At 36.2% G+C, this 18,324-nt stretch overlaps 2 protein-coding genes across 5 annotated transcripts in view; both read right to left on the bottom strand.

Moving 5' to 3' along the window:
* Positions 1 to 1,078: 1,078 nt before the first annotated feature.
* Positions 1,079 to 7,237, bottom strand: rap2c (RAP2C, member of RAS oncogene family). Its single transcript, XM_038303961.1, has 3 exons — positions 6,307 to 7,237; positions 2,731 to 3,016; positions 1,079 to 2,233 (listed from the first exon to the last, which is right to left on the bottom strand). The coding sequence occupies exons 1-2, from the start codon at positions 6,577 to 6,579 to the stop codon at positions 2,738 to 2,740; spliced, it is 552 nt and encodes a 183-aa protein (XP_038159889.1). The 5' UTR covers positions 6,580 to 7,237; the 3' UTR covers positions 1,079 to 2,233; positions 2,731 to 2,737.
* Positions 7,238 to 8,249: 1,012 nt separating this feature from the next.
* The window catches only part of mbnl3 (muscleblind-like splicing regulator 3), a 45,764-nt gene continuing 35,689 nt past the window's right edge, over positions 8,250 to 18,324 (bottom strand). For 2 of the 4 annotated variants that reach the window (XM_038303976.1, XM_038303977.1), the window contains one exon: positions 15,932 to 16,068. In XM_038303976.1, coding sequence (XP_038159904.1) covers positions 16,066 to 16,068 — 3 coding nt within the window. In that variant the 3' untranslated portion in view covers positions 15,932 to 16,065. Of the gene's footprint in view, positions 16,069 to 18,324 lie in introns of all 4 variants that reach the window. The other 2 variants (XM_038303974.1, XM_038303975.1) reach the window with 2 other exon arrangements.

Below are 18,324 nucleotides of genomic sequence, written 5' to 3'. Positions count from 1 at the left end.
ATTTTAATGCCATCAATAAGTACGCATTACTCTCATATATAGGATCAACCAGGAGCAGTTCCATGCAAACATGTGGATCCAGTTAAATCTGATATATTTGACAATTCTTTTTTTTTTTTTTTTTTTTACAAAGCATTTTAAATGCAATGATAATCACATTTAAAGAATTTTAATGCCAATTAAGGCTTAATTTAAAAAAATAATTTAATGACTTAATGACCCGCAGAAACCCTGTAAATGACTTTAATAAAAAAAGACAATTAAATATTTATTGTAATATTTTTAAAGTATGTTTATTAATGGTACATTTAGTTAGCTTTAAATTTTGGAATTTAATGGTACATTTGTATAATGCTGCATTTAATAAATTGTAAATTTAAATAGACTTAATTAAAAAAAAAAAATTATGATGCATTTGTTTCATGTTTTATTTAATGCAACACTTATCCAATTATGTATTGATTAATTATTCCATGATACATTTATTTATATATATATATTTCTTATCCTTACTTTGGTTATTGATTATTTTTGCTATTTTATTACATCTGTGTGTATCCCCAGTCAAAATTTTGTGTCCTAAGCCAACTCTGGTACCCGGTTACAAAAAATAAAATAAAGTTAGAACTGTAAATTTGTCATATGTTTATATTACTGTTTTTATATAATTATTTTTTTTTAACTATTTTTCAAGGCTGCACTTAAAAAAAAAAAAGATGAAATTGTCCACAAAGCTGTTCCAACTGAAATTTCTTTTTAAATGTTTTAATCTATGTTGTTTTAGAAGCTGAAAAGTTTATCAATCTCTGACTTACTCTCTAACTTGTGTTAAAAACTGTTTCTATTGGTCTTATACAACACACTGATTTTCTGAGAAAATCAGATTTGGGGGGTTTATTAGTCATAATCCAATTTTTAAAACTTTAAAATATATCTCTCTGTTGAAAACAAACCTATAAAACACACTTTTTGATTCATGAGATTCACCAATAGGAAATAGAAAGAAACAAGAAAAAAGTTTCCCCAAAGATCAACTGCTTCAGACTGATATAAAACAAATAATCAGACGGCACTTGTGTCTCATTTAAAGATAATACTTTATCTGTGTCCACAAAATCTTAAGTTCCAGCATGTTTATTTTCAAATAGTTACAGTTTATCTTTGAGAAAAAAAGAAACAAAAAACAATGACAGCTGGGGGGGAATTTAAGGCTCTGTTAAATTCTCTGCTTAAAAATAACAAGAAAAAAATATCCTGAAAACTCACAATAAAAGCAGAGTCTAGTATAAAATGAAGCTTAGAATTGGCTACCCATGTCATGTTTTAATAAATATGTTACTGTAATAAAAAGAAAAGTACAAAAGTTAAAAGTAGACGAGCTGTGCCAGAACTTTCACCGGACCACACGGCGGCGGGGATTTACATGTCAGGAATTTAAAGCGACGCGCGTTTCTCGTCTCGGGAGTGTTGGCTGACTTTGGTCGTTCCGAAAACTTGAAAGGAGGTTTAAAAATAAAAAATAAAGTAGAAACGGAAGACCTGCGTCTTTTAGAGACTTCGGGTTAGAAGCAGAAACATAATGGCTCATTGAGACATGTTCACTTTGGAGCAGGGCTGTTTTTTTTAGTTGCTTCAGGTCACAGAGATGACGATACTGAACTGTCCCTAAAGTAAATATTACCAGTGTGTCCATTTTCAAAAGGGTCTATAAGACTACAAAGACATACCTTGATGAGGTTTAGAAAAAACACTCAGGCTGAAAGTTTTAAAAGACGATGATCCGCACGCCCGAGCAGCACACTGGTTTAAGTATGCATGCTTAAAAAAAGAAAGAAAATCTAAATGTTCCATTATAATGAAATACTTTATCAAATCCCAAATTTTAGACATGACACAAGTAATATTAAAGAATATAATAGTGATTAAAGCAGCCTTAAAAAGATGCTGCAACCTCACAAAACACTTCTGCTTAGTATGTAAGGAAAACCTCCATCTATAAGGACAAAAGTAAAATATTAAAAATAATGAGACAGGAATTCACAGAGGGCTGCTCTGCCAAGCCAGTTCGTATGACTGCTTTCAGGTTCGTTGAGAAGGCCGTAGAGGTTGCAGCAGAAGCATCGTCCAACACTTATCAAAAATAGGTCTCTCCCGTCTCTGGGACAGAGCGGTTACCTGATGCGGTAAGTTTCTTTTTCACAACGTCAGGTTATCCTCGGGGGCTTTAAAACGCCTGCAGGGATAGAAAAAGATGATTTCTGGTTAAAATAAATAAAAGCAGAATAAATGAAATGATAGCAGCAGATGCAACAGGTTTAAAAGGGGCTTGTGGGGCAGCTGGAAATAGAAACTACAATGAACTTCCTGTTTTGAACTCTCAGGATGTGATGCTTTCCTCTTGCTGCCTTCTCCTTCATTGCTCTCTGCTCTTTTCCTCCCTGCTCAAATAAGCCGTGTCCTCATTTCAAAATACATTCAGCAGTCTTATCATAACAAGCCCAACCAACGGTCTGCAGCACCACCCACTCCCCTCTCTCTCTGCTTCCAACCAAGCCTCTCCATGCTCTCACACTACATTTGTGCAAGCTGCGTGTCATTTTTTCCCCTCAGCCCGTGAAGTGCTTTACACAGGCACTGCAGGGAACATTTTAACACTTTCTGTCAAAAAAGAAAAAAAAAGAAATCAGTGAGGAGCCAACTGTGTTGTACTGGACGCCTCCTCCCCCCTACCTCTTCCTCACTGCACCACGCAGGCTGTGCAGCACTGCTCCTGCTTCTCCGGCAGCGTGGAGTAGTTCATCTGTCGGACGATCTCTGCGAAAAGCTCGTCCACCATCGTCTTGCTCTTGGCGGATGTCTCGATGAAAGGGCAGCCCCACTCCTGAGCCAGGGCTCGCCCGTCTGAGCCAGCGACCTCGCGCTCCGACTCCAGGTCCACCTTGTTGCCGACCAGGATCAACGGCACCTTCTCGAAGCGCTTCACTCGCACTATTTGGTCTCGCATCGGTCTGATATCCTGGAAGACAGGGCATGGTTAGGAATAGAGCATATATCCTAAAATTATAAATACGACTCGTTTGCTCCACCATTATCAATTATCACCTTACACCAGTACTCCATCTGTTTTAAGAGGAAGTTAAGCTTATCTTATACAGCATTTCACAGATTTCAAAAAGCGCCTTACAAGAAATACTTGAGTACATTAGTCATGCACACTAAGGAATGTGCTATCATTTATGTAATCGTTTCACAAATTTGCATCTTGAAAACATTCAAATAACAAAGCCACCTCTCCAGAATACTTCATTACACTCCATTCATATCCCATTCACTGGGATGGATAAATATGAGCAGACAGGGATATAAAAGGGCTGGGAATGAGAGAGATTAGGGTGGTAGGCATAAGGACTAGAAGGAATGAGGAAGTCTGGATGGGGATGAACGGGTGTGGATAAAGAAAACAAAGCATGTAGATTATTCAGTACTGTTATTTTTGATCTATGTATAGATCAACCACAGGATGTGCTGTGAGGCACTTTGAGTTTCTTAAGAGCTCAATAAATGGATTGTAGAATTAAAAAAAAAAAAAATAGACAAACCTTTAATGACTTTATTTACTGCAGGATTCTAAACTATGACATCAATCAGACAACATGCAACACATTTTTCTTCCATTTGCCACGATCCAAAGTAGAGATGAACCAAATATACAACCAGACCTATATTTTTTCTGTTGCATCAGCATTGCAGATCGACCAACACAATCAGTCTAACCTAACGCAGATTTTTGATGATTTTTTGGATTCTTTAGGCTGATATTACATTTCCGAAGAATGAAGAAAGCAAATAAAATATAGCAGATGAAGGGGGCAGCAAGAGGTGATTATGAATATAAAGGCAAGGCTGCTAATTCGTGGTAATGAATAGGTTAGCGACAAAAAAAATATCTATCTGGCCAATGTATCCGCCTATCTCTAATAGAATCGGTTGATTAATCGCTAAAACCGATTGATTTTTTTCTTTTTTGTGGTTTCGTTTTTGGAAAAGCTGGATTTATTTATTCTAATGGTCTCCTTGTCCTTACATAGCTTAGAGCGACATCGGTTAATCACTTTTGTTCTTGGATGTGTACTTATCGCTGATAAACCTGCTAAATGTGTAATACCACCAGCCGCTAACATTTAGTTTATTGTATTTGCATTGTTTGTTGTGAACCATGATTATTTTACAAGCATATTTCTCAGTTTGTCATTTAAATTAAGGTCACCTCAAAGAGGGGATGATTGAGCTGGGGTTTTTTTTCTCCAAGGAAGTACAGGGCATTTGCTATTTCTAATTATGAATTTAAGTGAGAAAAAACAAAATGAAAACAAAAAACGCTTAACTGGACTCTGTAGGAGAATAAATAAAAAAGAGGTTAGCCAAAGCAACCATTCCTTGAGATCCTGTAAAGTGCACAGATTGCCGCTGCCTCCATTTGCTGTCATTTCTAAACATGTTTTGTTTTATTTGTAAATAAATGTTTTTTTTTTTTTTTATGAGAAATTTGTAATTCTTTCTCCTTAATTTGGTTATTTTATCATGTAACTAGAAGGGGGGAAAAAAGCAGATACTAAGGCTCGGTTTAGTTACTGTCAAAATGATGGGGATCGCATTTGGATATAAAAAATATATATTGGTTGAGTTCTATCGCAAAGGACAAAGAATGGTAATTGCCCAATATTTAAAACAGCAGATATTTAGCTTTATTGTTGTTTTTCCTAACTTCCTACATGACTCAGAATGTGACCTGAAGGCAAACGACATGTCAGATTTTGAGTGCAGAAGCGTCTCTGTCATCAGAGCTATTTGCATTCAGAAACCAAGTAGAGTGTAACCATTACTCCGAGGCTGATTTCTTTAGGATTAGTTCAGCACGTTGGAGAAGGTTGGTACAAAATGCTAATACCGGTATTAAAAGGAAAGAAGAAGAAGGTGTGAGCACATGGACCAGCTCCTGGTTAAAGCTCCTGGATCAGATAACAACAGCTTTAATCATCTTGGCAAAAAAAGATCCTAAAAACTAAAACTTTTTAAAAATGACTTAGCTTTTTTGTGCAATCAATATGTACCATAATCATTTCTTTGCTTAGTAACTTCTATTGCCCTAAACATAAATACTCTAAGAGTGATAGACTACAGCTTTCTGATAAAAGTTTTATCTTTTGATAAGTTTTACACATTAATCACACTGAATATAAATATGTTTAAAAGTATGCTAAAACGAAGAGCTGTAAAATTAGACACATTTACTGGGGGGAAGCCAAGGTGCATTTTTTAAATATGACCATATGACAGAAATGAATTCAGGACATTCAATTTACATTTTTATTCTACACAATCCTCCACGTATTACACTAATTTTTCACTGATAAGACAAAGGTGCTGGTGGAAAAAACAAAAGAAAAGTTTGGAAACAAGGTCCAGTGGATTGTTTTTAATTTTCTCTTTCTTTTTCTTTTTTTTTTTTGGAATGACTAATACCTGGATGACATATTTCACTCCATTTTGGGAAATACATCCCTGGAATAATACGCCAGTATGAGAAATAATTCAAAAAGCTTCCTGGATGGGAAGCGAAACGTCTTCAAACTTGGAAACAAAATCCAGTGGATTGTTTTTAATTTTCTTTTTTTTCTTCTTTTTTAGTAAGACAAAGGTAAACCAATTAGGCATAATTACAAAGAGATGTAAAAAAATAAAATAAATCTGTAAGTATGCACTAACATATATTAGTGGGTTATCCAAATCATCATGAAAATGTATTGATTGATCAGTTAAATGACTATAATAATATTAATACAGTGTTTCTGACGTCATGTTTTCTTTTATCAGTATTTGTGGGGTTTTTGCACTGTGCAGCGAATAGATCTGTAACTAAAAATGTAGATTGTTATTAATCTCCTTTGCAATGAATATAAAAAAAAGTTTCAGTTAGGAAAAGTTTAAAATCCACATCCTCATTCCCTAATCTGGATAAACTAATTTGTGACAGGTTAACATCGGGACAAAAAATAAAATAAAATCAGAATAACCTGAGTGTGCATTAAAGAAATATCAGTAATTGGTATTGGCCAGAGGAGATATGTGCATGGATTAAACTCTTGTGATTCATTATATTTAGGCAGGGGCTCAATCAGGTTTAAAAAAAACAACAACTTTGTTTTATATTTTGCACATTTAACCCCACAATTCCTAATAATGGCGCCTGCAAATGTTTAATATGACAGTGAGTGTTGAGAAGCAGCACAGATGGGCTGTAGGTACCTGAAAGGACTGCTGGTTGACCAGGCTGTAGACCAGGATGAAACCCTGGCCGTTTTTAATGTACAGGTCTCTCATGGAGGCGAACTGCTCCGTCCCCGCCGTGTCCAAGATCTCCAGCACGGAGGGCGACGAGTCCACCTCGATCTCCTTCCGGTAGAAGTCCTCGATGGTCGGGTCGTACTTCTCGATGAAGGTGCCGGTGACAAACTGCACGGTGAGCGCGGACTTCCCGACGCCGCCGCTGCCCAGCACGACAACTTTGTATTCTTTCATTGGGGCGGTGGAGGCTGGCTAACGGCGCAGCTATACTCGCTCCATAAACACCGAGCAGGCCTGAAGGAAACGCGGACAAGTAAAGCGGAATAAAAACAAACCCCGTAACTTACAGAAACCCCGCTCCGATAGTCATATTTTGTGTTTTTTCTGTCTCTCTTTCTCTGGGCCTGCGCGCGACTCAAAGTTGATGTCGGTTAACTCCGATGTTAGCTCACGGTGAAGCTAGCTCCTGTCTGGCTGACTTCCAGCTGAGCCATCCCGGAGCTTCACAGCCGATCCGACGCACCGCAGGTCGGCCTGGACTTGCTGGAGAACCCGCCGCCTACCTACAGACAGCGAGTCACGGTGATCCACATTTAACCTCCTCTAACCACGGCATGCCACTTTGCTCACCCACACATCAGCCCTCCGCTATCGCAGAGCCGCTTATGTCCGGGGCCTGGTTCTGGTTCCGGACCGGCCCGCCGAATGGGCAGCCGCGCCTCCTACAAATTATACAGTTTTCCAACGGTCCATCGGCGACAAATTCGTAGCTTGTTCGGTCTTTGTTAGACTCGGAGTGGAGCAGTTTTACCAGCAGGAGGAAAATCTTTTTCCTCCAACTGGTTTCTTGACGCCAATAGTGTACTTCCGCATCGAGGCAGCTTTTCACAATAAAAGCCTCTGCAGGGCTCAGTACTTTTTTTTTTTTAACGGAAGTTGGAGCTCAGATTTGGGAATGACGTCACTCTGATGGGATATTTTCAATGCAGTTTATTTCTATAGCGCCAATTCACAACATATCCCTTAGCAAAAAATAGTTTATTTAAGTATACTAAAAGTGCACTAATTTCATACTTAAAATCAGCCAGTGCACTTAAGAATTTACTTATTCTAAGCTAGAAAGTTCTCTCTCTATAGAGGAATGATGGAGCTCTGACAGAGAGACCATGGAGTTCTGGTGACCAATGCCATTCTACCCTAATCGCTCACTTTAGATGGCTTGCTAGTTCCAAGTAGGATCCTAATGGTTCTAAACTTTTTCGATTTACAAACAATACAGTGCACTACACTCATTCAGACCTCAAAAGCAACAGAACCTTTTATATATCCTCCTGATTTGTCTCTGCCTCAGAGGTCTACAGATAATTCTCTTGACTTATACTTGGCCCTCCATTTAAAGGCATTGCAGAGGATTTTCAAAAATTTTTTTAAAAGACCCGCCCTCTCCACTTTAAAAAATATGCACGTGCACCCTGTACCCGCTCCTGTGGGAGAGCACCTAATAAATGCCTTTTAAATGTGTTTAATTGCAGATTTTCTCACCCATTAACCACTCTAGAATTTTCAAATTCTTTAAAGGTTTTAGAAACTCTTAAGGCTTTTGAATAACAGTCATCAAGGTTGACCATTACTAATAAGTTTAATGTTTCATGCATTTTATCTTTACTTGCTTTTGTTTTCCTTCTATTTTATTGCTTAATTCATGTACAGCTGTAATTGTCTTTATATTGAATAGTGCTATACAAATAAACTTGCCCTGTATTGCTTTAACCCTTGGAAACAAATCTGGCTCATTACAAATACAGGTAAATCAAAGATGGCTAAAATGTTGATATAGTAATGTAAAAATCAGATAATACGCATGTAGAGCAAACAGTTTACGATTGAAAACCAAAAACTCAGACAGGATTACCATGTGTCGTTTTATTTAAGGTCAAACAGAAACAGCAGAACTGATTATAGGCACATATTAACTCTTAATACCTATACAGTGCAAATTAATTTGCGTGGAGCACAGTAGCACATACAAGTACCACAAGCAGAAAGCTGAATGAAATGATCGATGATTTAGGAGCAGCAGTTCGTCCCTCCTAAAGCGTCCAAGAATGATTTTCTTATGGCTTAGTCCTCAACAGCTTTAGGCCTTTTTCATCTCAGATAGGCCGAAACTCAGTCTGTGATTGCTGCACTCAACTTATACTAAGATGCAATGACACACGAGACAAACGACTTAAAATTACTTATACACACATTCAGTTTACCTTTGTGAATTAAACATAAAAATTACTCTTTGTACGATGAAGGCACATTAACAGCGGAGGATATGGTGACAGACAATACATGAACTTGAAAACTATTCAACTCTAAGTGTAAGAGAAAAAAAAAAAAAGGCCCAGTATTGTGAGATCGAGGTTATTAAAGGAACCACAGAGTCACAATAATGAAGCTTTAAGGGAGTCTGAGTATACTTTAATCATAAGAGATCTATTTGAACACCAAACAGTCATAGAGCTGTGAATCAGTTCAGGTGGACAGTTAATCCAGAACATGGCCTGGAGCCATGGCAGCAGAATTTCTGGCTTTACTAGCAAAAAAACACACAAAAAACAACTACTAAACAAACAAAAAACCCTTGACATGTTATTTTCTGAAAAAAACAAACAAAAGTTTATGTAAAAATAAAATCAGCAGTAAAATTGCAGAAATGAATGTTAGATTTAAACCCTTTAAGCACATCTGTTGTGCATTATCTTCAAGTCTGATTTTAAATCTTCCGACCTGCTTTTTTTCTGGTTATTTTTAGCCTACTGTAGGTAAAGTAACATGTATTCAATAATGACATTAATTCAAGAGCAATGGTAGCATTAATTTCCTTAAGTTATTGCAGATTTTGTAGTAATCCACCTCTTCTTTTCAATATAAATGGGTCTGAATTTTTTTTGAGAGCAAATCATATATAGTATAGAGTGCATGTCATCACTAACACACAAACAAACAGATACCTCAAATATTTTCACGCTGCAATAAACAATAAACACACCATTAACAATACACTGATTATTTTTAGTCATCTGTTTTATCTGTATTATTCAAAATAAATTTGGAGTATTTATGTACATAAGTGCAAACAAGGTGAATATCAGACATTCTTGTATATTTTAGCCAGGAGAGACATCACCCAGCACAGCTGGGCATCGAAAGACTTCTGGACTGAAAAGTCAGCTCACCAACAAAAGCTCTGCAGTGCAAAGACAGTTTGGTCTACAGGAGGTGAATTAGCTTGACTCTAAAGTTTGTCCAAAAAGCCTTTTTACCTCCCTGACAAATAAGTGTTTGCTTTTAAAGTACTTTTTTTCTGAAAAAAAAAAAAAAAGATAAACAAGAAGACAAAAATTTATTTTCAACAAAACCAAACAAAATAAAAACAGTTTGGAAATCACAAGGATTAACCTCTCCATATAATATATTTAAACACGACACGAGCTAATCTGACTTTCCTTTTTCCCCCCAAACAAATCAGGTTTATGAGAATGAAAAAAAAAAAGTATGATAATAGGAAGGTAGCCATGTTGTTAATTTGTTGCCAGTGATTTTTGATTTATTTTATTCTTCAGTTTGGTAGAGTCTAGCTATGTTATGTGAATTCATATCTAAACTATTTTTATATCTTGTTTTGTTTGTGTAAAAAAGAAATAAAAGATAATTATTAGGCATGGCATTTATTTTTAATATCTCACAACTTCATAATGTGGCTGAAAAAATTAAGCAGTTTTAATTTAATGTTTTGTAATTCATGATGGACCGTCAGGAAAATTAAATAAAGTTGGTGGAAGTAGCCTGAGAAAGGGAGCAGCTAGAATGGCGGCTATTTTCTTCAGTTTTGCACAGCTGTTGAATTTAAACAAACTGACTGTTGTGGACTTCAGGATGATCTTTGAGGTTAACATATATGCAGCTCAGTAGAGCTGACAGGCCTCTAAAGACCTTATGGTTTGATTAATAGTAAAGAACCAAAGCATCAGCCTCAAATATTGGCACAAAATCCTTGAAATAAATCTCTGTTATCAAGACCTGATGGCCACTATATCCTGATATTCACTCGTTTTCAAAGAGATTTTTTGTTTTGTTTTCCTTCTCTGCATCAATAGTGGAAACATCAATTTGTCTTTGTTCAATTGTTTTCAATTTTCCACAATTTGGGCTAATTAAAGTGGACATCAACCCAAAATCAACTCTATTTTGAAGATAAACTTTTATAATGGGGTCTCATGGGGATTTTACCCTGCATTTTGGTCATTTGCAAACCTTACAGGTAAAAATATATGGGATTCTGTAAATTAAACTCAAACTTAAAGGTTAATTTTTAAACCAGAGAAAAAAAACAACAAAAAACTCTTTACCATTGATGCCAGTAATTGCTGGAGATGCTGTAAAGTTTCAGATAATCTAGATACAGGTAAGTTTTTGTGAAGTTCAAATGGGGCTGAAACCAAAAGATCAGATTTGATATTTTTTTGATAGTGTTATTGCTTTTAAATAGCTGGGTTGTATTCCTCAAATACAAAACAAAAAAAAAAGATATCCCCATAGTGGTGCTAAGGATGCACTGTTAAGATGGACAGTTAAAGTGAGTTTCTCCCGAGTAAATAGGAATTTTAGTTTAAGAAACACATACCAATAGATTTACTGAAAGTTGAGGGAACCTCAGTGTTTCATCTAATGACACTGAAGTTTATTTATTGGTTCAAATCCACGTTCAGTCCTAAAAAAAAAAAAAAAAAGGTGCCACGCTGACTTTCCCATTGTCCAATAAATATGTACCGTAGATGAGTATTTAGTGCATGTTGTTACACTTCATACAGGCAGAAAAAGAACATGTGACGTGAAACATGGCATCAACCAAAGAAAACGTGCTTAAGAAAAAGTTTTGGATCTCAACAGAATTTTTTTTTTTACAAATGCAGGTTTTTTCTTTTTTTTTTCAATATCCACAACTTCAGTTTCACAGAGCTTTGACATTAAATCTAGTTCTAGTTGATTTAAATGTTCTGTGCCATCAGGCTCAGTTTTACAAGCTGTGCGCTAAAAACACTGTGCCTACATTCATACTAAACTCAAATGCCCCCCATCCTTGTATCTCAGCCTGTTTTTGTTTCTAATAAAAGTCCAGATCAGATGTTAAACTGTGTGTAAACACACGCTTCTTAGTATTTTTGCAGCCCATCGTGTAAAACTGAGTTTGAACGCTGAATTGCAAAGCAAAGTCCAAAGGGAGACATATGTGAGTTGATTGATGAAAACATTTCTAAAAAAAATTCTTACTGATACATTACCTGTTTAGATCTTTAGAATTAAATGTTGAAAAATATTTTTTGTAGCCACACCATGTAATGACATTAAATATAAATCTATATAACAATACATACAGTTTATACATCTTAACACAGTATCATCATGGTACCTCTGAAATAGTTTATATATGGTGATAGTAACATGTCAGCATGCCTTTCTTTAAGGGGGGCACATGTATAATTTTTGCATTAGGTACATTCACAACACATCAACATGATCTTAAATGAATAATGTTCAGTTGAAAATGCCAAAACATCTGCAGCATTTAAAAACAACCAATTTTACCTACTAATCACTGGTTCATTTATTTCTTACACTGACGATAAGACAGCACAGCTGTCTCTGAGAAACTAGATGTGGTTTCTTGTAACAGTAACAACATACTAAATGGGAGAGGAATCTTTAAGCGTTGATTCATTCTTACAGTGTTTTGCCAGTGATGGTTTAAGGAGACTTGAACGAGGCACATCTGAATTTGGATGAAAGCAGTTTCCATTCAGTTTTCAAGTTCAGTGTTACACACAAACAAAGCAGTTCATCTCACTGAAAATAACAGGTGTTTTTCATTCCTAACTTTTAATTTATTTCCGTCATTGTCTCTCTTCAAAGTGATGATGTAAAGTCCGACACGACATTTTCAAGTTCTAAGATTTCTCCCTGAAGTGCCTTTACATAATAATCATGAGCCACTTTTCTACATAAAAAGCAGCTTTAAACTTATCAAACCACAAAGAAATTTCCTTTTTAAGATGGTTCTCTGCATTGAACATTTATGCATTATTTGGAGGAATTGACTAAGGTATTGCAATAAAAGGGCAACATCTTGCATATACAGACTTCAGGCACAACATTAGGAAACAGATCTAGCTCCTGTCTTGTGCAATGGCTGACATCAGATGGAAAAAAAAGGTGTCAGTGCTAACAGTTTGCAATTATTGAGCTGATTAGATCCTAATTGTGTTATTATAGGATTAATGTTGAAGACACAAGTATGTTCTTTAAAATAAAATACTGGAGGAATAAAGACAAACTAACCCTTTCTTTACAGCCGTTACAACATCATCCCTCACAAACAAAATTTACAACAGAGCAGACAATCTCAATGTAAAAAAATAAAGATGTTTAATAACCGAGCAGTCTAATCCGTAACAGAGACAGGCCCCAGAATGTAGAAGATTTATTAAGGCAGTTTACTTTTCACTCATTGTATCTTTATCTCTTAGCTCCTGTTCAGCAAGGACTAAAGTTGCACCGAAAAAGCAATGGCAAAGTTGAAACCTGTTGCAGGGACGAGTAGGTTAGGTCTTATGGGCATGTTGTGCTCCCATTAGGTTGGTCAGCAAGTAAATTCTCACCAAATGGTAGATGAATAAGAACTAGAAAGGTTAAACCATCAGCATCATAGTTGCAGCCAGTTGTTATTGAGTTCTTTTCTCGCTGAAGCACCTGCTACAACCAATCTGTACCCACCATGTTGATAAATACAGAGGTAAGTTTAGGCCCCTAGCAAACTGCAAAAGGTATTGCTGAAATGACCAGCCCTAGAAGGGTGGAAACCACTCCAAATTGCACCTGGACTCATTTGTGCTTGTTGCTGGGAGACTAAAAGAAGCTGCAGTTGCTTTCAGCCTTCAGTTTAAATGCAAACTATATCTGTTAGCAGGCCAAACGAAAGGCATAGCATCATATTGAACTAAGAGGAGGAGTCTTGGCCTGACTAGCTTAAAAGGATAAATGAATAATACAGATATTTGGTTTATATGATTCTTTTAAACCGCCTGTGAGGGATGTTGAGTGGCCTTCTGTTCTAATTTAACAGTGGTACAAATCTTCCCTACCAGGAAGAGCAGCTGATATAGATGGTCAGATTTTAATAGATTAGCCAAGATTTTCTATAAACCATTATAAACGTCCTAAAATGGAAAAAGAGTAGGGTTAATTAATCCTGCTTTATTACTTTTACTTTAAATTCAAGAATAAATACAAGCTTCTTATAACAAAAAGCTGACTTGATAGCTCATATCCTTTAACTTAATACAACAAGCCTTTTTTCATAAAATGTGGTTTTCTTGCTGATGAGAATGAAAAACATTTTATCTAGACCCTTAAAAAAACGGATCCAACTATAAGTAGTCAAATATCTACAATAATTAAAAATTACCTTCTTACTAAAAAAATTATCTTTTCTTGGTTTTAAGTATCGCATGTTTATAGTGAAACTGATAAATATACATAAATGACACTAACATTAGGTTTGGGTTTCCAGTTGGAGAAATATTAAATATATTTTGCCTGTAGTTACTCTCAATTTCACAATTTTGCTCACTATTACTTCATACTGTATTGTATAAACTTTTGTTTGGTCAAATGCTTGTAGTCTTATATTGCTGGAAAGCCTGGGTTTCCTTTAAATCCAGGACTCTAGTCCTTGAGGGCCAGTGTCCTGCAACCTCAAGGTGTCCTCAGCCTTGCAGACCTGAATCAACTGTCTGAATTATGTCCTTAGTGTTCAGGTTCTCCAGGGTCCTGGTAATTATTTAACTATTGGATTCAGGTGTTTTAAAGCAGGGACACATCCCAGCCCCTGAGGAAAGGAGTTACCCATTCCTGCTTTAAATGAAACATCTCCTCTGCAAGTACCAACCAGTTCTTTGTGGTGGAAATATAAGGGCGTTGTCATCAGTAGAGGAACATCTTGATGTAGACGCATATTAAAAGTAAATTCTGCAACCAGAGTTTAATCCTATATTTCCATTCAAATTGGCTGACTTGGAAAAAATTATGGTTGAAGAATAAGAGGCTATACTACAGCAGTGTGTGACCAAGATGGTGACCAGCATGGGGAGGAGATGCCAAGCGGCTCTCAGACCTTACTGAACTTCTGTTAAATTGTCAATATGTCTTGTTTCTTAAACCTCTAAAAATCCAATCTAATGATAGATTGTAAACTAATGTGAACAGTGAGATGTTAGCTGCAGTTTGCTGACGTACTGGCAAAGAGAATTTGAGAAACTAACATATTCAACATTGCCTATTAACCCAGTGGTGCAGTTTCCTTACAAATGGGGCACAATTTCATTGAGATAAACTAACCATACACTTATATAAGGTTTATAGCCAAGATGCACTGCAAAAACAAACAAAAACAAACAAACAATTACAATTTACCAAAAACACAGTGTCCTTCAGTTTTGTGCTAATAAAAGGAAATTCTGCAGAATGAGAGGGAACAGATGGGATACCCTTTTTGGAGAACATTGCTGTGATCAACCCATGTTCTTCTGTTTTGGAAATTTGTTTTAAACTGATGTGAAAGGTGAATGAAAATAAAATACTCTTAAAGTTTAAACCCATTGCATCCTAATTTGATATATCATTACAATGCTTTATATTAAAGTAAATTTGCTGCTTCAGTCCAAAAAATTATAATTATAACTAGGCAAAACTTAACTTAAATCCTAGTTACTGAAACACAACCATAATATCATAACAGTTTAACAAAATCTGCCTCCATTTGAAGCCCCTAGCTGATATGCAACACACTTGTAGTTGATATTGCCTTTAATTCTAAATATGGACATCAATTCATCTTTGCTGTGAACATTTTTTAAATATATATTTTTTTAAGAAAGCCGGTTTTCTCTGCTGCTCAGAAGAATACTCAAAGGCACAAACTATTTTTCAACAGCTTCTTTCTGACATGTCATCAGGCATCAGATGAGAATTAACTGAACAATATACAACACATGGTGCAACACATATGATTTTAGTCATCCTGAAACATAAACGTGACACGTTATGGAACATTCTTTCATTTTTTAAAACAAGTCATGGTTGTAGACCATCAGCAGGTCCGTTTGCAGCTCCAATGTTCTGAATATCCAGAGAGAACTTTTCATACTTTGGATCAGTCAGGTGGGTTGGGCTGCCTCAGGAAATGGCTGCAACCCATAAAGGGCATTTAGTCTTGAATGCATGTATGTTAAAGAGCCCACGTTTAAGTGTGGTCATGTATGGCTGTCAGAACGAGGGAGCTCTATTGCTCATCGCGTCAGTATGCATCTTTATGGCTGCAGTAAAGCAGCGTTATTATGTTCAGGCTTGTATTGCAGTTTTTTTTTTCTTAAATCTTATAAACATTGTATAAGAAGTTTCACACTGACACTCATTCAGTGTGCACTGTGGGAGAGGCACATGTTTGCTGCAGAGCTGCAGGTTTTCAGGAACTCTAACTGGGGTTTCGTGAAAGGCTTACTGAGTTTATTCCCACTGGAGCTGCCACCAGCAGTTTTGGGACAGGGCAGAAATGGTTTTCCATGGGAACGCACTGCAGTTCCACCGGTTCAGGAGTCAGAAGCTCTGAGGAGTCTACTGAAGGAAGCAGAGAGAAATAAGGAACAATGAGGTTTCATGACAATCAGCAATTTCTAAAATCATAATTGCATCTAGTGGTCCAACTGACATACAGTAGCAATCAGGTTTATCTGCCTGTAAGTGAGATGCTGAATGGTGTGTAGTTTTGAAGTCATAAGTGAATTCCACTATCTGACTTTAAATACATTATACAACTCAACACACTAAGATCATGGGCTGATGTTCATTTTCAGATAATGCAACCAGTGTTGCAGAGCCAAACATCCTAAAATTAGAGCTAATGCTTGACAAAACTCTAAACTCTGTGTTGGACTCTCATGCAAGCCTGCACCTCAGACATGCTCAGTGCTTAAAATTTAGGCAAAGTGTTGTGCACCATTACTAACATGCCATTATCAGCAACTGATCCTGCTGATCAAGATATCACAGGTCAAAAGGACATGCTTCCTCTGCTCTGTTCACACCTCTGCTAGCTTCGCACTATGTCACTCTCATTCCAACAAGCTGTGTTACCCCCTCTACAGTTCATAGTTCTTACAGGTTTACTACTATATACATATCATAATATAATATAGGTGCGTTTAATTCAATCCTCCTTTCCTCAATTTTCAGTTGATTTCCAGTTGTAGCGAAAGATCCAAAAAGGAGTAATGTATTATGCCTTCTATCTAAAACTAAATTAAAAGGTAGCTAAAATGCTTAACCAGATCTAACTATCAACATCTTTGTTTGGGCTCAATTTGAAATGCAATGAGGGCAAAACAAAAGTACAATTTCTAACAGTCCAGCATCAAACCATAGGTTGACCTGATAAAGTAATTTCCATTGCATGAAAGGACAGACTTTTATTTTTGTATTTCTTAATATTTCATCTGATTTCTGTGGAATCAGTCCAGTACCCAACCATTTGTTTGGATGTTTTTTGGTTTGGTAAACCACTTAACATAGACATAAAAAGACTCCCGAACTCAAAGTGATGAGTCTCTTTTAATCAACACAGACAATTTAGTGAAAAAAACTGTGTGTAATATGTATGCCCTTTAGTAACTCTATGTCTACTCTTTAATTTTGCTTTAATGATCAGGTAAAGTGATTTGCAAGACAAGGCCTTTAAAAGGAAATTCAAAACACCTTAAGAAACATTGATCAAATTGTTAATGGATTTAATTCATAAAGCACCCTTTTAGTCTAAATGACCATTTTTGACAGAAGAGCCACATTCACCCATCTGCATTCACAAGAACACACACATTCATACACATTAATTACAGCTTGCCTTAACTTGGAGCCAAACTATAGAGGAAATTGAGCCTTATTGAGGACTTATCTACCCTTAATTGTTGCCCCTTAAAAAAATATTCAAATAAGTGTGGGTCATCATGTGCAGAATATGAAAAATAAATTATGCTTAAAACATTTGCCAAATTTTATAAATTAGTTCATTTGGAAATGATCCTGAGGTAGTGTGAAAGGAAACGATGATAAATAAAGATACAAAGATAGGTTTACAAATCAAATTGGGAATGATTTATTCATGTTTTCCTTACAGCTGTAGTCCACAAGTTTTAACTATTGGAATAATTTAAGTAGTGGTTAAATCTGATTATCTGACCTAGTCCTCCGGTCTCTACGGATGATGCTTGGATTCAATATCCAATGAAGTCATGGAAAATTAGCTTGACCACAGTTAAAATGCACTAACCTGGATGCTAACAGACCTGAACTACTCATAATGTCCATCTAGTTTAAACATCAAGTTATTTATGGAAGAGGAGGGAGGGAATGAAATGTAATATAGGCCAAGTGATCATCATATCATTTAAGCTTGCGCCATATCAACCAACTGGTTTAATTTTAGGGTCTTTTTCTCTCTATTCACACTGCAGGCCCTGTGCATTCACACCTGTATAAGAGGGATGGCTTTTGGATCTTTCAGGATCGGAGGGAGCTTAAGTGTTAACATTTTATATCTCTCTCTACTCATGTAAGAAAACTATGGACCAGTTAAATGAGAATGTGGAGTAAAACACCATCTTTATTAAGCTACCACAGCTACAAGCCCTGATGAATCTTCTTGGTATTTCATTTTGGGATCAGTCATAAGGTAATGCTTTAGAAAAAAAATAGCAGCTGGTTTTAATTTTTTTCTTCTTCCAATTAAAAATCTAAAAAAGTAACAGGCAAATATAATCAGCCCCTACTACACCAGCAGGCTCTAAATACAATCTAGTGAAAGTACTTGATTTCAGAAGC

Source organism: Cyprinodon tularosa, unplaced genomic scaffold (genome assembly GCF_016077235.1).
Source record: "Cyprinodon tularosa strain WSP-4 unplaced genomic scaffold, ASM1607723v1 ctg522, whole genome shotgun sequence".
NCBI classification, from domain to species: Eukaryota; Metazoa; Chordata; class Actinopteri; order Cyprinodontiformes; family Cyprinodontidae; genus Cyprinodon; species Cyprinodon tularosa.
The sequence above is the reverse complement of the archived record's forward strand: the minus strand, read 5'-3'. Positions and strand labels throughout refer to the sequence as shown.